This window comes from Oncorhynchus nerka, linkage group LG28 (genome assembly GCF_034236695.1).
Source record: "Oncorhynchus nerka isolate Pitt River linkage group LG28, Oner_Uvic_2.0, whole genome shotgun sequence".
In the NCBI taxonomy this organism is placed as follows: Eukaryota; Metazoa; Chordata; class Actinopteri; order Salmoniformes; family Salmonidae; genus Oncorhynchus; species Oncorhynchus nerka.
Genome location: NC_088423.1, coordinates 30,403,619 through 30,425,059, shown reverse-complemented (window position 1 = coordinate 30,425,059; position 21,441 = coordinate 30,403,619). Strand labels below are relative to the sequence as shown.

Genomic DNA, 21,441 nt, shown 5'->3' with positions numbered 1-21,441 from the left:
GCAGTTTTTCCTTGCCATTGTTTTTCTGATCTCTCTTTAGGGTCTGTAGGTCTACTAAGCCGAATTACTTTAAAGCACTTTGATGTAAAACGTGCTTTATAAACAAAAGGTGATTGAGAGATTGAAATTATCTGGAAATATCTACCTGGGTCTGTCCCCAGGTGAGGATGTGGTGGGGGTGGGTTACGGAGCCTTCGGCCAGCGCTGATTTCCCTCTCTGGCCAGTGACATCCTGTCTAGGGCCTTCAGCTGTCACGGCCATCATGCTGCAGACCACCATTGCAGTGCAGGCAGGTACCAGCGGGGGAGTTGTGGTGCGTGCAGAATCAGGAGAGCCGCTAGGTTAGGCCACCCTACTCTTGGGAGAGCTATTGGGTTTGTAGGCTTTTGTTCCAGGCCCTGATGATCGGCCAAGGCTGGAACAAAAGTCTGTACACAGCTCTCCAGGAGGATAGTGACTAGATGGAGTACAGCTATGACCGGAATAAACTTTTTGTAACAAGTTAGGAGGCAAACCTGCTATGTTAACTCTCCTAACCTGCTATCGGTCGTAGCTGTTTACCACCTAGTCAAAATCCTCAAGGTGGGATGGTGGCAACCATTGATTTGGAAAGAGTTATACCCTTTTTGAACATTGGGGGGCACTTGTTGACCATAGAAAATACACTGAGTGTACAAAACATTATCTTGACTGCTCTTTCCATAACATAGACTAACCAAGTGAAAGCTATGATCCCTTATTGATGTAACTTGTGAAGTCCACTTCAATTTGTGTTTATAAAGGGGAGGAGACAGGTGAAAGAAGGATTTTAAGCTTTGAGACATGGATTGTGTATGTGTGCCATTCAGAGGATAAATGGGCAAGAAAATATTTAAGTGCCTTTGAACAGGGTTTGGTAGTAGATGGCAGGCGCATCGGTTTGAGTATGTCAAAATAACTGCAACGCTTTCACGCTCAACAGTTTCCCGTGTGTATCAAGAAATGGTCCACCTCCCAAAGGACTTGATACAACTGTGGGAAGCATTTGAGTCAAAATGGGCCAGCATCCTTGTAGAAAGTTTTTGAGTCCATGCGCTGACTAATTGAGGCTGTTCTTTTTTTATTTTTCTTAATTCCTTTTCTCGGTGTCCGATTGGTAGTTTCGTGGTGTCCAATTGGTAGTTACGGTCTTGTCTCATCGCTGCAACTCTTGTACGGACTCAAGAGAGGCGAAGGTCAAGAGCCATGCGTCCTCCGAAACACAAGCCAACCACACTGCTTCTTGACACAATGCCCACTTAACCAGGAAGCCAGCCACACCAATGTGTTGGAGGAAACACAGTACACCTGGCGACTGTGTCAGTGTGCACTGCGCCCGGCCCACCACAGGAGTTGCTAGTGCGCCATGGGACAAGGATATCCCTGCCGGCAAAACCTTCCCCTAAGCCGGACGATGCTGGGCCAATTGTGCACCGCTCCATGGGTCTTCCGGTCACAGCCGGCTGCGACAGAGCCTGGACTCTAACTCAGAATCTCTAGTGGCATAGCGCACACTGCGATGCTGTGTCTTAGACCACTGCGCCACTCGGGAGGCAAATTGAGGCTGTTCTGAGGGCAAAAGGGGTGCAACTCAATATTAGGAAGGTGTTCCTAATGTTTTGAAACCGTTGGAGGCCCCTCAGAGGAGGACCATCCTCTTCAGTGAATTTCATAAAAATAAGAATTGTAAAACATTTCAAAAGTTAGCTTTTTTAGATAAAACTATACTAAATATATTCAGATGTCACCAAATAATTCATTTAAACACACTGTTTTGCAATGAAGGTCTACAGTAGCCTCAACAGCACTGTAGGGAGCACCATGGTGTAGCCAGAGTGCAACTAACTTCTATCCTCCAGTGGGTACATTGACTTACAATACAAAGCCTAGGAGGCTCATGGTTCTCACCCAAGACATAATTTTCTGGAATTTTCCAAGCTGTTTAAAGGCACAGTCAACTTAGTGTATGTAAACTTCTGACCCACTGGAATTGTGATACAGTGAATTCTAAGTGAAATAATCTGTCTGCAAACAATTGTTGGAAAATGTACTTGTGTCATGCACAAAGTAGATGTCCTAACCAACTTGCCAAAACTATAGTTTGTTAACAAGAAATGTGTGTAGTGGTTGAAAAACGAGAATTAATGAAGTGTATGTAAACTTCCGACTTCAACTGTATACTGAACAAAAGTATAAATGCAAGATGTAAAGTGTTGGTCTCATTTTTCATGAGCTGAAATAAAATATCCTATAAATGTTTCCACAAAAAGCTTATTTCATTCAAATTGTGTGCACAAATGTGTTTATATCCCCGTTAGTGAGCATTTCTCTTTTTCTCAAGACAATCCATCCACCTGACAGGTGTGGCATATCAAGAAGCTGATTAAACCTCATGATCATTACACTGGTGCACCTTGTGCTGGGGACAATAAAAGGCCACTCTAAAATGTGCAGTTTTGCCACACAACAATGCCACTCGCGTCTCAAGTTGTTAGGGAGTGTCCAATTGGCATGCTGACTGCAGGAATGTCCACCAGAGCTGTTGCCAGAGAATTGAATGTTCATTTCTCTACCATAGGCAGCCTCCAACGTCATTTTTGAGAATTTGACAGTATGTCAAACCAGCCTCACAACCGCAGACCACATGTAACCATACCAGCCCAGGACCTTCACATCCGGCTTCTTCACCCGCGGGATTGTCTGAGATCAGCCACCCAGACAGCTGATGAAACTGTGGGTTTGCACAACCAAAGAATTTCTGCACAAACTGTCAGAAACCGTCTCAAGGAAGTTCATCTGCGTGCTCGTCTTCCTCACCAGGGTCTTGACTTGACTGCTGTTCGGCATTGTAACCGACTTCAGTGGGTAAATGCTCACCTTCAATGGCCACTGGCACACTGGAGAAGTGTGCGCTTCACGGATTAAACCCGGTTTCAACTGTACCGGCAGTTGCTGATTTCATCGTTGTGAACAGAGTGCCCCATGGTGGCAGTGGGGTTATGCTATGGGCAAGCATCAGCTACGGACAACAATCACAATTGTAAAATCTTTGAAATTGCTGCATGTTACATTTCTATTTTTGTTCATTGTATTTCAATATGATTGAAATAGGTCGATAGCCAACTGTTTATATTTGAATGCAGTCATCTCGGTTTTCATTTGAAGCATCGTTTTATAGCTCATGCTCAGGCAACTTTGCATTTCTGGTCAACTTTGTTCTGAAGGTATCAGCGTTCACAGAGAGACTGATAATGTGATTTTATTTTCTCTGAGATCTTCTGTTAGTAAAGGGGAAAAAAGCATCTAACGATGCACTTAGCTGTTCTACGAGTGGTCAGAGGTAGGCGTTAGATTACTAGCATTTTTAAGTGCAATGTTAATAGCAATGGTTTTGGGCAACCTGGTCTCAGAGCATTTTGTATTATTTTTTACGGAAATCCTGGAAACTCCATTTAGTATGATACAGTGAGGGAAAAAAGTATTTGATCCCCTGCTGATTTTGTACGTTTGCCCACTGACAAAGAAATGATCAGTCTATAATTTTAATGGTAGGTTTATTTGAACAGTGAGAGACAGAATAACAAACAAAAAAATCCAGAAAAACACATGTCAAAAATGTTATACATTTATTTGCATTTTAATAAGTATTTGACCCCTCTGCAAAACATTACTTAGTACTTGGTGGCAAAACCCTTGTTGGCAATCACAGAGGTCAGATGTTTCTTGTAGTTGGCCACCAGGTTTTCACACATCTCAGGAGGGATTTTGTCCCACTCCTCTTTGCAGATCTTCTCCAAGTCATTAAGGTTTCGAGGCTAACGTTTGGCAACTCGAACCTTCAGCTCCCTCCACAGATTTACTATGGGATTAAGGTCTGGAGAGTGGCTAGGCCACTCCAGGACCTAAATGTTCTTCTCCTTGAGCCACTCCTTTGTTGCCTTGGCCGTGTGTTTTGGGCCATTGTCATGCTGGAATACCCATCCACGACCCATTTTCAATGCCCTGGGCTGAGGGAAGGAGGTTCTCCCCCAAGATTTGACGGTACATGGCCCCGTCCATCGTCCCTTTGATGCGGTGAAGTTGTCCTGTCCCCTTAGCAGAAAAACACCCCCAAAGCATAATGTTTCCACCTCCATGTTTGACGGTGGGGATGGTGTTCTTGGGGTCATAGGCAGCATTCCTCCTCCTCCAAACATGGCGAGTTGAGTTGATGCCAAAGAGCTCCATTTTGGTCTCATCTGACCACAACACTTTCACCCAGTTGTCCTCTGAATCATTCTGATGTTCATTGGCAAACTTCAGACGGGCATGTATATGTGCTTTCTTGAGCAGGGGGACTTTGCGGGCACTGCATGATTTCAGTCCTTCACGGCGTAGTGTGTTACCAATTGTTTTCTTGGTGACTATGGTCCCAACTGCCTTGAGATCATTGACAATATCCTCCCGTGTAGTTCTAGGCTGATTCCTCACCGTTCTCATGATCATTGCAACTTAACGAGGTGAGATCTTACATCAAGCCCCTTTGTGTTTCTTCCATTTACGAATAACCACACCAACTGTTGTCACCTTCTCACCAAGTTGCTTGGCGATGGTCTTGTAGCCCATTCCAGCCTTGTGTAGGTCTACAATCTTGTCCCTGACATCCTTGGAGAGCTAGTTGGTCTTGGCCATGGTGGAGAGTTTGGAATATGATTGATTGATTGCTTCTGTGGACATGTGTCTTTTATACAGGTAACAAACTGAGATTAGGAGCACTCCCTTTAAGAGTGTGTTCCTGGTGTCCCGTGTGGCGCATTGGTCTAGGGCACTGCTCGAACCTAGAGACTCTGTGTTGCACAGTGTTGGTTGGGTTGTGTTTCGGAGGATGCATGGCTTTCGACCTTCGTCTCTCCCGAGCCCATACGGGAGTTGTAGCGATGAGACAAGATAGTAACTACTAACAATTGGGGAGAAAAGGGGGTAAAATATAAAAATAAATAATAACAATAATAATTTAAAAAATAAGACTGTGCTCCTAATCTCAGCTTGTTACCTGTATAAAAGACACCTGGGAGCCAGAAATATTTCTGATTGAGAGGGGGTCGAATACTTATTTCCCTCATTAAAATGCAAATCATTTAATAACATTTTTCTGGATTTGTTGTTTGTTATTCTGTCTCTCACTGCTCAAATAAACCTACCATTAAAATGATAGACTGATCATTTCTTTGTCAGTGGGCAAACGTACAAAATCAGCAGGGGATCAAATACCTTTTTCCCTCACTGTATGTTACGTTTTGTATGGTATGTATTAATATGTGGATGTCCATCACCTCTTCGACATGTAACTAATTACAATTAATATGATATGTTACGAATTTGCAAAAAGTACCACGCACGAATTTGCAAACGTACAATATGTTACGAATTCTAGCTAGGTGGCTAAGGGTTAGGGTTAGGTTTAGGAGTTAGGTTAAAGGGTTAAGGTTAGGATTAAGTGAAGGGATAGCTAAAAGGGTTAGGATTAGGGTCAGCTAACATGCTAAGTATTTCCAAAATAGCTTAAAAGTAGACTAAAGATGTTTTTAGGAAACTGGTCCCAGAGCTGAAATTCTGGTATTCCAAATGGGTCTGATTTTAGTGCATACATGGTTCATTCATATTACTCTCTGCTTTCTGTTCCACTGACAATATATTCATATGTAACAGACTATACACACAGGTGCCTAGCTTATAAGGGCTTTTAAAACTAGCTGTAGTGAGTATTCACAGCATGAGAGCACACATAAAGCTTTAGATACTAATCTGAAGCAGAGAATGTGTATCTAACACTTTCAGTGGTTTCCACCATCTCATCTTCTCTACTTTCATACTGTACCGTACACTTTAGTCTGGATGTAAAACTAAAACCATCGCATCGACCTCTCAAGTGTGAGATTTACCCCTGGTAACGTTACACGTGGCTCGCATCCAGCCAGGCAGGATGGGACGAGAAATCTGATTATCTGACACGTTGCACAGACTGATTGGCATCTTTGGGTAGCTCAGATATAAAAGCTGTCACACATCTGTTATTCTCTCCCCTGCACTCAGAGAGGAGCGTCAGAAAAAAGGCATAGATGCCAAACCTGGGTTCAAGTACTATTTGAAGTAATTGAAAATACTTTAGCTAGGCTTGATTTATCTTGCCTGATGCAAAGGACCAATAGAATAGTCACAAAACTGAAAACATCACCCAACTTGCACTTCATGAATACTCAAAGTTTTAAAAAGATTTTAAATAGCATTTGACTCCAAATCTGTTGTAGACTCTGAGGTAACATACGGTACGTCTTCTTCTTGACCTCACCGGGCCATTACCAGATTCCATCATGGCAGAACTATGATGCCGAGAAACATGATTTAAAATGATTACTTGTCCATTTCAAATAGCACAATACCAGGCAGTAGAGCTACGAGGGACTGGGAAAGCTGAAGGCTCATACTTACATATGACAACATAAAGCGCCACGGTTACTGGTTTACATGGCAGTAGCTTACAGGTAAATGTCTTCAGGATGCTGGGTAGAAGGGGCATCTATGGTATTGTTTTTTCTAGAATTGCAGATGTGCAATATACGACCTAGATCATGTTTCAGCTAAAAAGTGTACACACAATGTACATTATTTACATACAATGTAATATATGTTTTCTAGCCTCCTATAGATGTAAGCCTCAGAAACTGCAGAAAAAGGTTATGCGAAATGTGGGGCGCCAGGCTGCCCTGCATTATGTACTCGTGCCACCATCATTACGCACACCTGCATTCCCTCATCTCGTCACGCGCATCAGCAATTTATTGGACTCAATCACCTGTTTATTACCTCCCCTGTATTTGTCAGTTCCCCAGCTCTGTTCCCCAGCTCTGTTCCCCACAGCTGCATTAATGTTCATATGTCATTTTGTTACCTGGTTCTGACGCTGTTCTTGTCCTGTTCCATGTCTGTCCTACATTAAATGTTCAACTTCCCGTACCTGCTTTTCATCTCCAGCGTCGGTTTTTAGCCAAGGGAAGAACAGTATGACAGAGGAATATGGTGGCCTTGTTGGGCCACATAGAACCAATTAATTTTATTATTAAACACAATGTTGATCTGCAGATAATACAATGGACACTTGTCAATCAAGCAGTACAGTCTGCCAGTCTCTCAGGGCATTAGCAATACAGGACTAATAATAATAATGGCAAATCTGTCTTCAGATACACAGTTTATTCACATTTAGGAGTGTAGCGTGAGAAACTTTATTCTATTAGACTTGATGAGACAGAGCACTACTGTCATATGAGGTGAAGCATACGGGATGGAATGGGGAAAGTCAAAGGATGCAAAAGGAATATGCAATTAGTCTAAAGTGGACTCCTCTCTTTGTCTCCTCTCCATCTGCCCTGAACTGAAAGCCCCGGGTTGGTGAAAACAGTAAGGTGAAAGCCTGACTATAATTGCCTGTCCAGTTTGTTCACATCAGTGCAGAGAAAGGAGGAAATGAAGGAACGGAAGCAAGGGGAGGATGCCACTTTTGACTACTGAGATGCACCCAATTGCGTCTCAAGTTCCTAACATGAGCACATAACCTCCAGTTGCTTCCTGCCTTTAATAAAACATTTTAAGCTGCTAAAAACTGCTCCATGAGAAAGTTGTCTTGTACATACAACAGAAAAAGAGCCAAGATATTCCCAGGTATTTAGGACACATCTCCTGACTCGTCAGACCACAGTTGCTAGCTATTGATATCACACATTGTCACGCCACTACACCCACCCCCCATCTGTCCCTCCAACCCCCTCCCTTAGTCCAGGACTGATTCAGTGTTGTTCAGAGTGTGTTTTCGGGAACATTATTTGTGTGTGTGTGTGTGTGTGTGTGTGTGTGTGTGTGTGTGTGTGTGTGTGTGTGTGTGTGTGTGTGTGTGTGTGTGTGTGTGTGTGTGTGTGTGTGTGTGTGTGTAAGAGACAGAGAAGCAAGAGAAGTTGAGATGCTCCGGTAGTAATGTTGGACCAGCTAGACTCCATTATTTCTTCACCTCTACCAAATATATCCTCCGTCATCCGCCTCTCCTTCCTCTTCCTCTTCATTCTCCTCCGCTTCTTTCTCTTCCTCATCCTCCCATCCTACCCCACTGCCAAAATCACCTGAATATATCAGCGCCTCATCTGGAGAAGAGGAAGAGCGACAAAGAGACAGAGACAGACAGAAGGATGGGAGAAGAGGAAGACAGACAGAGGGATGGGAGAAGGAAGAGAGAGAGACAGACAGAGGGATGGGAGAAGGAAGAGAGAGAGACAGACAGACAGAGGGATGGGAGAAGGAAGAGAGATAGAGACAGACAGAGGGATGGGAGAAGAGGAAGACAGACAGAAGGATGGGAGAAGAGGAAGACAGACAGAGGGATGGGAGAAGAGGAAGACAGACAGAGGGATGGGAGAAGAGGAAGACAGACAGAGGGATGGGAGAAGAGGAAGAGAGACAGAGGGATGGGAGAAGAGGAAGAGAGACAGAGACAGACAGAGGGATGGGAGAAGGAAGAGAGAGACAGACAGAGGGATGGGAGAAGGAAGAGAGAGAGACAGACAGACAGAGGGATGGGAGAAGGAAGAGAGAGAGACAGACAGAGGGATGGGAGAAGAGGAAGACAGACAGAGGGATGGGAGAAGAGGAAGACAGACAGAGACAGACAGAGGGATGGGAGAAGGAAGAGAGAGACAGACAGAGGGATGGGAGAAGGAAGAGAGATAGAGACAGACAGAGGGATGGGAGAAGAGGAAGACAGACAGAGGGATGGGAGAAGAGGAAGACAGACAGAGGGATGGGAGAAGAGGAAGACAGACAGAGGGATGGGAGAAGAGGAAGACAAACAGAGGGATGGGAGAAGAGGAAGACAGACAGAGGTGTGGGAGAAGAGGAAGAGAGACAGAGACAGACAGAGGGATGGGAGAAGAGGAAGACAGACAGAGGTGTGGGAGAAGAGGAAGAGAGACAGAGACAGACAGAAGGATGGGAGAAGAGGAAGACAGACAGAGACAGACAGAAGGATGGGAGAAGAGGAAGACAGACAGAGAGACAGAGACAGACAGAGGGGTGGAAGAAGGAAGAGAGAGATTGAATTAATCAATGTACCTGTATCCAAATATGACATTTCATTCGAAGTTGACTTCTGTTCCCTGCATGTATACTTCCCGGCTTTGATCAATTCCATCTATTTAATCCGAGAAATACATTTGTTTAAAAAAAACAGTGAATTTGACAGTGGTGAGGTAAAGGGCATGTGTTTGACTTTGTCTGGGTTTTAATGGCTATTTCTGGACCCTGCCAGGGGAGCCATTCTTATCAGGAGCAGGTTCCATACAGCCAGACAACCATTTATCTTGAAAGACTTTTCTCTCAGCGACAAGCGACCCTTTAGAATGCAAATGATCCCTGACAACATGGTTTGAATGTGGCACTGTGCCTGACGGCTAGTGGTGCTGTGGACCCGAGCCCTAGCTGACGCATAAAGGGTGCATTGTACTGAGTGTGTGTAGGGATTTGTATCGAGTGTGTGTGACAATCAATATAGACGGTGTGTGTCGAGGTTCTGCAACGAGTGTTTGAGCATGTGTTGGGGTACAGAGTGTGTGTGACGGGTCAATACTGATCATTCGACAGTGTATGGGTATCAATACTGAGGGTGTGTGTGTGTGTTTTGGCGTACCACTTGTGTGTGATGGTCTGTAGCCAACCCGAGTATGTGCGTGAGGTTCTATATGGAGTGTGTGCCAGGGTTTTCACCATCAGTTTGAGATTTGAGAGCAATTGAACACTGATGGGGGTCTTACCACAGTCAGGGTTGCCATGGATTCTGGAGCTGGCTAGTTCTCCACCGTGTTGGTCGACACACCAGCACTCTCCCCTGGCCTGATCACACTGTAGCTTTCTATAGTATCCATCCTCATCACAGCTAGGGATGAACAGGCCTAAGACACACACACACACAAAGGGAAGTTACATATGGAGGCACACATGCTTTTTTAGACCGAATAAATCTAGATTTGCATTGCGGTGTATGTGATGATACATTTTCATTAGCCTACTCCATTACATATATGGGGCGGCAGGTAGCCTAGTGGTTCGAGCGTTGGACTAGTAACCGAATCGTTTCGAGATCAAATCCCCGAGCTGACAAGGTAAAAATCTGCCCCTGAACAAGGCAGTTAACCCACTGTCCCTAGGCTGTTATTGTATATAAGAATTTGTTCTTAACTGACTTGCCTAGTCACTTGTGATTCCAAGCCTTTTATTTACTATTCATTATCCTATGATTTTATATATTTAATTATACATTTTGTGGTTTGCATTAGAAGACAGCTTGGTCGTTTTACATGACAAAAAGGCTCGTTTTCACATGATTGTAGAAAGTAATATATATAGTCATGAAGGTGATCCAAACATGAACACCTGTGGCCTATAATAGGCCTAACTGCTGTGGGTGCAGCTATAGGTGCACATTCTTTCCCAACATTAACACTTCTGAAATGCATCTGAATAGGAACATAATGCACACTGAATAGACACATTATGTGGAGGGACCTTGATAGTCCAACAATAGACCAGCAAATCACTAGAATGCAGTGGTGGGCCGTCAGGGCCAGCAAGGCCTTCTCTGCTGGCCTAAACATCATCAGAATATAATTTTTTTTTTAAATATATTTTCAAACAAATATGTATTAAATTATTCCCCAGAGTAAGAGTTATACTCTTCATTTCATAGCTTTCCTCTTGGTTGCACTGCTTCCAGCCCCAGGTTGAGATTTGGAGGGCTGGTCTTTATGTTAGATCTTTTATCCAATCATATTCAGCCATCATGTGTTGCCAGGGGTCTAAAATCTGCCCTCAGGCCTTCAGAATCAACAGTGCGGGCGCTTGTAGCTTAAAGTGAATGGAAATTAAAATTTAGTGTCAACCAATCAGCTTTAGAGTTGGCTATTGTACGCCTGCTGGCTGGCTCCAGTGTTACACAGGAGCCAGCTAGCAGGCGTAGTGCGTGCACGTCTTTTGATTGGATTACCAATATTGAGAGGCAGGTCCTATATGGGCAGGTCTATGCAGAATCTCAGAACTAGGAAACTGAATTTGATAAACGAATTAATTCGCGTACTACTAAGCTGTTTTTTCAACCCACAATGACGGAAGGAGAAGATATCGATTTGGTCGAGGATATAATTATAACGCCATTCTCAAGACAAACTTTTCAAGAAAAGTTAGACATTGTCAGGAGAGGTCGACGCCGACGCTACAAAGCCTGTCACAGGCGGGAAAGGGGTTCGTTCACCACTTTCCAAGTTCCAACTACGAGCGCTATATCAGCTCGAGACCCTGGGTCTCGACCCCGCCCTGTGCAACTGGGTACTGGACTTCCTGACGGGCCGCCCCCAGGTGGTGAGGGTAGGCAACAACATCTCCTCCCCGCTGATCCTCAACACGGGGGCTCCACAAGGGTGCGTTCTGAGCCCTCTCCTGTACTCCCTGTTCACCCACGACTGCGTGGCCACGCACGCCTCCAACTCAATCATCAAGTTTGCGGACGACACAACAGTGGTAGGCTTGATTACCAACAACGACGAGACGGCCTACAGGGAGGAGGTGAGGGCCCTCGGAGTGTGGTGTCAGGAAAATAACCTCACACTCAACGTCAACAAAACTAAGGAGATGATTGTGGACTTCAGGAAACAGCAGAGGGAACACCCCCCTATCCACATCGATGGAACAGTAGTGGAGAGGGTAGCAAGTTTTAAGTTCCTCGGCATACACATCACAGACAAACTGAATTTGTCCACTCACACAGACAGCATCGTGAAGAAGGCGCAGCAGCGCCTCTTCAACCTCAGGAGGCTGAAGAAATTCGGCTTGTCACCAAAAGCACTCACAAACTTCTACAGATGCACAATCGAGAGCATCCTGGCGGGCTGTATCACCGCCTGGTACGGCAACTGCTCCGCCCTCAACCGTAAGGCTCTCCAGAGGGTAGTGAGGTCTGCACAACGCATCACCGGGGGCAAACTACCTGCCCTCCAGGACACCTACACCACCCGATGTTACAGGAAGGCCATAAAGATCATCAAGGACATCAACCACCCGAGCCACTGCCTGTTCACCCCGCTATCATCCAGAAGGCGAGGTCAGTACAGGTGCATCAAAGCTGGGACCGAGAGACTGAAAAACAGCTTCTATCTCAAGGCCATCAGACTGCTAAACAGCCACCACTAACATTGAGTGGCTGCTGCCAACACACTGACATTGACACTGACTCAACTCCAGCCACTTTAATAATGGGAATTGATGGGAAATGATGTAAATATATCACTAGCCACTTTAAACAATGCTACCTTATATAATGTTACTTACCCTACATTATTCATCTCATATGCATACGTATATACTGTACTCTATATCATCGACTGCATCCTTATGTAATACATGTATCACTAGCCACTTTAACTATGCCACTTTGTTTACATACTCATCTCATATGTATATACTGTACTCGATACCATCTACTGTATGCTGCCCTGTACCATCACTCATTCATATATCCTTATGTACATATTCTTTATCCCCTTACACTGTGTATAAGACAGTAGTTTTGGAATTGTTAGTTAGATTACTTGTTGGTTATTACTGCATTGTCGGAACTAGAAGCACAAGCATTTCGCTACACTCGCATTAACATCTGCTAACCATGTGTATGTGACAAATAACATTTGATTTGATTTGATTTATCAATGGCTCACAGGCTCCGAGAAGCACTGCAAACTGTACTGCTGGGAATGCCTATTATTTGCAAGTGATCGATTTGGTGTTTGGAGCCACACTGGCTTTGCAAACTTGAGTTGTCTAACCAAGGCAGCAACGAGACACCAAAGTACGGCTGGGCACTTACAAGCAATGGTGCTTTTGAAAACTTTTGGGGACACCCGAGTGGATCTACAGCTCAACGAACAAGTGAGCAGGGCAACGAAGCTGCACAATGAAAAGGTATTGTACTCTTCCCCTGCAATTCTCTGAATAAAAATGTACATTTCAAGGTGACGCAACGCCTGGTTATACTGCGTTTCTGTCTAAATGTATAGTGTCTAGAGCCATGGCACCATAATGATGGTAATAAGAGGTGGATTAATTCGGGTGGGACTGTGTAGGACTTCACTGAAGGCCCAGGCCCCAGGCCCACGGCACGCGACTGCTAGAATGCTAATAACCCTAAGATTGTTTTACAAAAAAAATCAGTCTTTCATTTCTGAGGAGGTCCAATGGAGCTACTTTGGAACTACAGAACTCAAGTTTGTCCTCTCTGTGCGTGGAAGCAGAATCCTGGGGCGGATACACCTATAGAAAGAAACAAGATCATGGCCAGCAAATCAATCTGGAAATGCATCGAGTACCATTCATACTCGTGCCGAGGTTGCATTGTCCTCATTGACAGGGTTATCTCCAAGGTATCTGGAGACCACAACCGCATCCCGGATGGAAAGCAGATTGAAGTCCGACAGGTACTGAACAACTTGAAGAAGAGGAGTTGGGAGACTGAGGAAAGCGCGCTGCATGTTTTGGAGCCTGCTACATCGGGCCGTGACAGGTGTTGTAAGGCATTATTTGCCCTCAGAAAATAACTTGAAAAGGTGTATACAGAGGCACCGGCAGAAGAACAAAGACAAGCAGATGTCGCCGGTACTGACTCCAGTTCCTGGGGGCAATGGTACGGCAGTGGGTGGAGGCCAGGTTACACCTGCAACCCTCTCCAACCTCGTAATATCTGAGCTCTATCAAACCACGCATTGTGGAGACCTGTTCCTCCAACACAACAGTGGGCCCAGACAGGCTTCTGATCTTAACAATCAAAGACAACTTGGAATTCCTGTGCAACTGCGATCCCTGGCTTGCCAACGGAACATTCAAGAAGGTCCCACGGCTGTTCCAGCAGGTGAATACCATCCATGGAATTCCCACATATTCACCAAATGAAGCCGACCTGATGCGACAGGAGCACGTGATTGCAGCAGCCATTATTATGTTGCCCGATAATTCTGAGGTAGGCATCATCCTTCACTAGCCTATTGAAGTTGTTTTAAAGGAATAGTTGACTCTTTTTTTGTTGTTGCTTGTTTTCGACATCCCTGGGCTGTGGTTGTTTCCTCCAAACCTTTAAAACATTTGTTAGCTGGTTATTAAGCAAGGTTGAGAATAAGAATACGAATCTGGCTAGATTTTTGGAGAACGTAGCAATGCTAGTGGAAATGGGTAGTTTCAGTTAGTGATGCATTCAAAACCATAAAATATGGTTTTGAATGGGGGGGTAAACATCAACATACAACAGCCTACTATTTTTTTTTTTTTTGCGGACATACACTCGTGCCTTCCTTGCACTGAAGAACTTGAACCTGGATCTGAAACCAGATTCCTTCATGACTGACTTCAAGCCAGCAGCTCCCGTAAAGAAGGTGTTTCCGGGAATCCACAACCAGTGATGCTTCTTCTATCTGGGTCCATTTTTTAGGCAGCAACTGCCCCGCTGTCCTGAAGTGGCATCAAAGTCCTGGAGAGACCCCGACTTCGCCCTCCACATCAAGATGCTTCACAGGCTGACATTTGTCCCCGCCCGCTGAAGTGGTGAGATGTTTCAAGGAGATGAAGCAAAATCTGTTCTTTCAGGACCCGGCGCTGTCCACATTTGTGGCCAACTTTCAGGACACATGGATTGGGCGCCCGATGGGCAAGGGTAAAAAAACAACGCAGAAGAGCACCGGAATTTGCCATGGGTATGTACTTGTCTAGATGTCTGTAGGCCAGTCATTTCATTAGTACATGCAATGTTATTATACTACTAATAACACTAAATAATCTAACAAAATAGGCCCTACTAATAGGCTAATAATTATATACTAATAGTAATGTGAGTATAATATGTATAATAGGCTATTGCAACAAGGTTAAAGACAATGGCAAATGGGTGTTTAACATGTTTCGATCTTTGGACTTCAGAAATGTGGAACTACTAAGATGCTGTCCTGAAGGACATGGGGAAGGCCAATAACATCCCAAAGGGCTGTTGTCGGTCGTTTGTGGGGCATATGACCTATTCCACAGTGACAAAACCCACAATTTGTTAGTTCTTCGATGCCTTGCAACTACAACAGCATAGGATGACACTGCAGAAGGAGTAGTAACTCGCTGGTAGTCAACTGCTACTAAAGTTGCAACTTCTGCGCAGCAGCGAGCAGGATTTGAAGCAGCTCGTGGAGGACTGCCACAATAAACCACTGGCTGTGTACCCGAGAGGCATCGCCACCTTCAACCACACAGGAAAATGACTGCCCTGCAACACTTATGAGAACAGAGAGCAACTCTCAACTGGCACACCTGTTCATGACACCTTACTGCATTGTTCATTCTTTTTTGGTTTGTTATTTTCGGTCTTTGGTGCTTATTTTTAATCACTGTTGGAGAACCAGGCTATTTGTAAATAAAATGTTAATTGTGAGTTTTATTTTTCTTCATTTATTCTGTTGAATCAAGAGATCCATATTCAAAAAGCATTTGACTTGCTGATGTGTGCAGGTTAACATCTACAGTTAGACCTGCATACAGATGGCAGATCTTCATTTGAGCCAGTTTGCTACAGCAGGAAAATAATTAATGGAAAAAGTTACAAACTTTAAAGGCCTTTTTAAACCTTAAACACAATATAAGTTAGAAATGTCATGCATTGCAGGAAAGTTCCCCTGTAACAGGGTGATTAAAGATCCTCCGTCTGTAGGCCAGTAAGCTATACATTCTGGCAAACCATCGGCCATATTTCATATTTCATGAACACATTAAGGAGTCAGGAGATGGAGGTGAATAACTGTAGTCAGAACCATAGAGATAGAATGACAATCTAATTCTAATACTCTATGGTCAGCATACTACTGCTGCACCAAGGGGCTGGCTAATAATAAGAGAACAAGGACAGACATGCTCTGAATCTGGACTAGTTAACCTTTACAAGACTGCTGAGATACTTTGGAATATATCAGCATCTACTGTATGTTATAATAATATAATATATGCATTACTATTTAAACAGCCTCCTACAGAGGGTCAGAATTTGCTCCCCAAAAAGGAATGACATTGGGATAGGATGTCATAGGACTTCTATAATGTAAGTGAGAGAATAAGTTGAAAAATGTGTTCATGTAAATAAATGACATAACATTGCATTGGGTTGTGTTCTTATCAGCTGAGGCAGCCCTCTAGTCCCTGAGTGATTGGCTTTCAAGGGAACTGTGTCTGAGTATCACTGGCAGAATTTGCCCAGCCTCCTCTCTGCTCCACTCCGTGTCCTTGAGGAGCCTTGATACACAGCTTAGCCAAGTCAGCAACACACACACACACACACACACACACACACACACACACACACACACACACACACACACACACACACACACACACACACACACACACACACACACAGTACCCACGATATGCATGCATGCACAAGCACGCACAAACATGCAAACACACACAAACAAACCTTACACACGATATACACCGAGTCTACTAACAAGGAACACCATTCTAATACTGAACTGCATCCCCGTTTGACCTCAGAACAGCCTCAATTCATCGGGGCATGGACGACAAGGTGTGGAAAGCATTCCACAGATAGGCTGGCCCAAGTTGACTCCAAGTTGACTCCAATGCTTCCCACAGTTGTGTCAAGTTGGCTGGATGTCCTTTGGGTGGTGGACCATTCTTGATACACACCGGAGACAGTTGAGCGTGAAAAACATCAGTGTTGCAGTTCTTGACACACTCAAACCGGTGCGCCTGTCACCTACTACCATACCACGTTCAAAGGCACTTAAATCTTTTGTATTGCTCATTCACCCTCTGAATGGCACACATACACAATCTATGTCTTAATTGTCTCAAGGCTTAAAAATCCTTCTTTAACCTGTCTCCTCCCCTTCATCTACACTGATTGAAGTGGATTTAACAGGTGACATCAATAAGGGATAACAGCTTTCACCTGGATACACCTGGTCAGTCTATGTCATGTTCCTAATGTTTTGTACACTCAGTGTATTGCATAACACACACGCACAGTCCGCATTGTGTCACAGACACACACTGCCATGTGGTTAGCATCACACACACAGTGGAGTAAAGTACTTAAGTAAAAAATACTTTGAAGTACTACTTAGGTACCTTTCTTGAGTATCTGTACTTTACTTCACTATTTATATTTTTGACTTCATTACATTCCTAAAGAAAATTATGTACATTTTACTCCATACATTTTCCCTGACACACAAAAGTACTCAATGCCTAGCAGCACAGGAAAATAGTCCAATTCACACACTTATCAAGAGAAAATCCCTGGACATCACTCTGGCCTCTAATCTTTCAGACTCACTAAACACAAATGCTTTATTTGTTGGAGTGTTGGAGTATACCCCTAGCTATCCATAAATAAATAAAAACAGGATAATTTTTCTGTCTGGTTGGCTTAATATAATGGAATAAGAAACTTATATTTTCACTTGTACTTTTGATACTTATGTATATTTTAGCAATTACATTTACTTTTGATACTTAAGCATATTTAAAACCAAATACTTTTAGACTTTTACTCAAGTAGTATTTTACTGGGTGACTTTCACTTGAGTAATTTTCTATTAAGGTAGCTTTACTTTTACTCAAGTATGACAATTGAGTACTTTTTCCACCACTGCACACACACACCCTGGTTCCTGCAGACCCTAGCCGTTTGTCTGTATGGAGCTATAATCCACCGGGCTGATCAGGGGATTATCCCTGCCTTCTGCTTGGCATCTGTTTAATGAAACTCCTCAGTGATACACACACACACACACACACACATTGTGCGCATACGCACACTAACGTGTGGCCCACACTTTCACACAAATGTTCACTCAAGCACAAAGCACACATGTTCATCTGGGAAATGTGAATGATGCAGGAACATAATGCATACCCAGTTTGTTCTTGCCTCCCTCCTGGACTTGGATCCTCTCCAGCTCAGCCAGGCAGGGGGGCTCTGAGGGGGAAACACTCCAACGCTTCAGTTCATCACTCCAATACACACAAACACTAAAGCACACGTGTGCGTGTGTACACATTGGGTTGAGCTTTTATTAGTAAGTCAACGGTAACTTTGAAATCAAGGTGTAGGAAATCTGTAGAAAATAATTCAGAAGTCAAAACATTCACACAAACCTCCCGTTATTATGCATGATTTAAATGCTACTTTGAACTACTGTGTTTCTCAGGTTCCCCCCTCTGTAGGCTATGCAGTGGACTTGGACTCCACAGAAGTCGTGCCCAAAATGACACCCTATCCCCTACATAGTGCACTACTTTAATGGGCTCTGGCAAAAAGTAGTGCACTAGACAGGGAATAAGGTGCCATTTGGAACACATTCAGTGGCTCCAGCCAGGTCCAGTGGTAAACACAGGTCTCGTCTGGTTTCTGCTTGGCTGCTTGGCTGACACACATACAGTCTGTGAGAGCTCTGGGAGGACCAGCCTGTCAACAAGCTACAGTCATGTTGTTAGTGCACAATGGTGGCCATTCCCCCAAAACAACAATGGGGGAGACAAACTGTGATGGACCGTGAGAGGGGCAAAAAGGGTGAGGGGCGAGAGAGAGGAGAGAGGACACAGAGTTTTCTATACCTGTACGTTGTGTAGCCATGGCCACAGTAGGGAACTCTGAATGCCACGTTACATGAAAAACACACATAACTGCACACGGACACACACACATTCCACCCCCCATCTACACACACAATATCCCCCATATTCACTCTCTGGAAACAGAGTTACCAGGCAACGGTGCAGACCTTAGCGTCTCACTCTCTCTCACACACACCCACCCACAGTGACACACACTCTGTCACTCCCTCACAGACACACACCCCTCTCCCCACAGTATACTCACTCTCTCACACACCCACAGTGACACACACTCTGTCACTCCCTCACAGACACACACCCCTCTCCCCACAGTATACTCACTCTCTCACACACCCACAGTGACACACACTCTGTCACTCCCTCACAGACACACACCCCTCTCCCCACAGTATACCAACTCCCTCACAGACCCACACCCCTCTCCCCACAGTATACTCACTCCCACACAGACACACACACTCCTCTCCCCACAGTATACTCACTCCCTCACAGACACACATCCCTCTCCCCACAGTATACTCACTCTCTCACACACCCACAGTGACACACACTCTGTCACTCCCTCACAGACACACACCCCTCTCCCCACAGTATACCAACTCCCTCACAGACACACACCCCTCTCCCCACAGTATACCAACTCCCTCACAGACACACACCCCTCTCCCCACAGTATACTCACTCCCTCACAGACACACACTCCTCTCCCCACAGTATACTCACTCCCTCACAGACACACACTCCTCTCCCCACAGTATACTCACTCCCTCACAGACACACACTCCTCTCCCCACAGTATACTCACTCCCTCACAGACACACACCCCTCTCCCCACAGTATACTCACTCCCTCACAGACACACACCCCTCTCCCCACAGTATACTCACTCTCTCACACACCCACAGTGACACACACTCTGTCACTCCCTCACAGACACACACCCCTCTCCCCACAGTATACTCACTCCCTCACAGACACACACCCCTCTCCCCACAGTATACTCACTCCCTCAGACACACACCCCTCTCCCCACAGTATACTCACTCCCTCACAGACACACACTCCTCTCCCCACAGTATACTCACTCCCTCACAGACACACACTCCTCTCCCCACAGTATACTCACTCCCTCACAGACACACACCCCTCTCCCCACAGTATACTCACTCCCTCACAGACACACACCCCTCTCCCACAGACACACACTCCTCTCCCCACAGACACACACTCCTCTCCCCACAGTATACTCACTCCCTCACAGACACACACTCCTCTCCCCACAGTATACTCACTCCCTCACAGACACACACCCCTCTCCCTCACAGACACACACTCCTCTCCCCACAGTATACTCACTCCCTCACAGACACACACCCCTCTCCCTCACAGACACACACTCCTATCCCCACAGTATACTCACTCCCTCACAGACACACACCCCTCTCCCTCACAGACACACACTCCTCTCCCCACAGTATACCAACTCCCTCACAGACACACACCCCTCTCCCCACAGTATACTCACTCCCTCACAGACACACACTCCTCTCCCCACAGTATACTCACTCCCTCACAGACACACACCCCTCTCCCTCACAGACACACACTCCTCTCCCCACAGTATACTCACTCCCTCACAGACACACACCCCTCTCCCTCACAGACACACACTCCTATCCCCACAGTATACTCACTCCCTCACAGACACACACCCCTCTCCCCACAGTATACTCACTCCCTCACAGACACACACTCCTCTCCCCACAGTATACTCACTCCCTCACAGACACACACTCCTCTCCCCACAGTATACTCACTCCCTCACAGACACACACTCCTCTCCCCACAGTATACTCACTCTGTCTCCAGAAGCAGAGGCACCACTCGGCTGTAGAAACCTTCCCATCTCTGTAGGAATCGCAGGAGTTGAAGAAGGGTCGGATGCAGACCTCATACTTGTCCAGGTTAATGGCTGCCAGCTCGGCCTGGTCCAGATACAGATCACTGTTGGTGTCCAGCTTTGAGAACATCCAACCTATAGAGTCCTTACAGCTGGCCACCACGTTCCTGTCCATGACTACAGACAGAGATATGAGACACATATTAGAGAGAGACACATACACACAGTGAAAAGGGGGAGGGGGAAAGAGTTATAATCTTCATATACAGATCAAATATTTATAACAGTGGTAGAAGTCAGGATTACAGTGAGTAAAATGTCACTAGATTGCAAAAGAAAGGAGAATGTCTTCACTGTTGCATCTGATACAGTATGTTGCTGGTCCTATTTTAATCTGACCTGATGCAGTGCTGGCCCTATAATAACTTAGCTGTCTCTTTTTTTCCCTTCTCATCTACTGTATTTGTTTACTTTATTGAGACATTTATGCAATGACATAGGGTGAGACAGACAGGTGGGATAAGGAGATGAAAGGGTTGGAGAGGAATTTGAACCACCGTCTCTGGTGGGGAGAGGAGTTTACGTTACCTCTAGACCCCAGGCTCTGCATCGGATCTATCTCTTACCTGATCCAGTGTTAGCCACTGCTGGGTTGCTGCCTCCAGTCTTGCTGTTGTTGTTCAGCTTGGCATTGCCCTGCAGCAGCTGGAACCAGTCCCTCAGCCTCTCCCCCAGATCAGAGAGGTCCTGCCCTGTACAACTCTCTGAG

The 21,441-nt window shown here is 45.1% G+C and overlaps 1 protein-coding gene across 1 annotated transcript in view; it reads right to left on the bottom strand.

Moving 5' to 3' along the window:
- Window positions 1–7,071: 7,071 nt before the first annotated feature.
- spock2 (SPARC (osteonectin), cwcv and kazal like domains proteoglycan 2) overlaps window positions 7,072–21,441 on the bottom strand; it is an 88,907-nt gene continuing 74,537 nt past the window's right edge. Inside the window, exons 6-10 of the mRNA XM_065012754.1 lie at window positions 21,299–21,436; window positions 20,631–20,849; window positions 18,051–18,113; window positions 9,853–9,990; window positions 7,072–8,190 (exon numbers count right to left, since the gene is read on the bottom strand). Of these exons, the coding sequence (XP_064868826.1) occupies window positions 8,063–8,190; window positions 9,853–9,990; window positions 18,051–18,113; window positions 20,631–20,849; window positions 21,299–21,436 (686 nt within the window). The 3' untranslated portion in view covers window positions 7,072–8,062. The remainder of the gene's footprint in view (window positions 8,191–9,852; window positions 9,991–18,050; window positions 18,114–20,630; window positions 20,850–21,298; window positions 21,437–21,441) is intronic.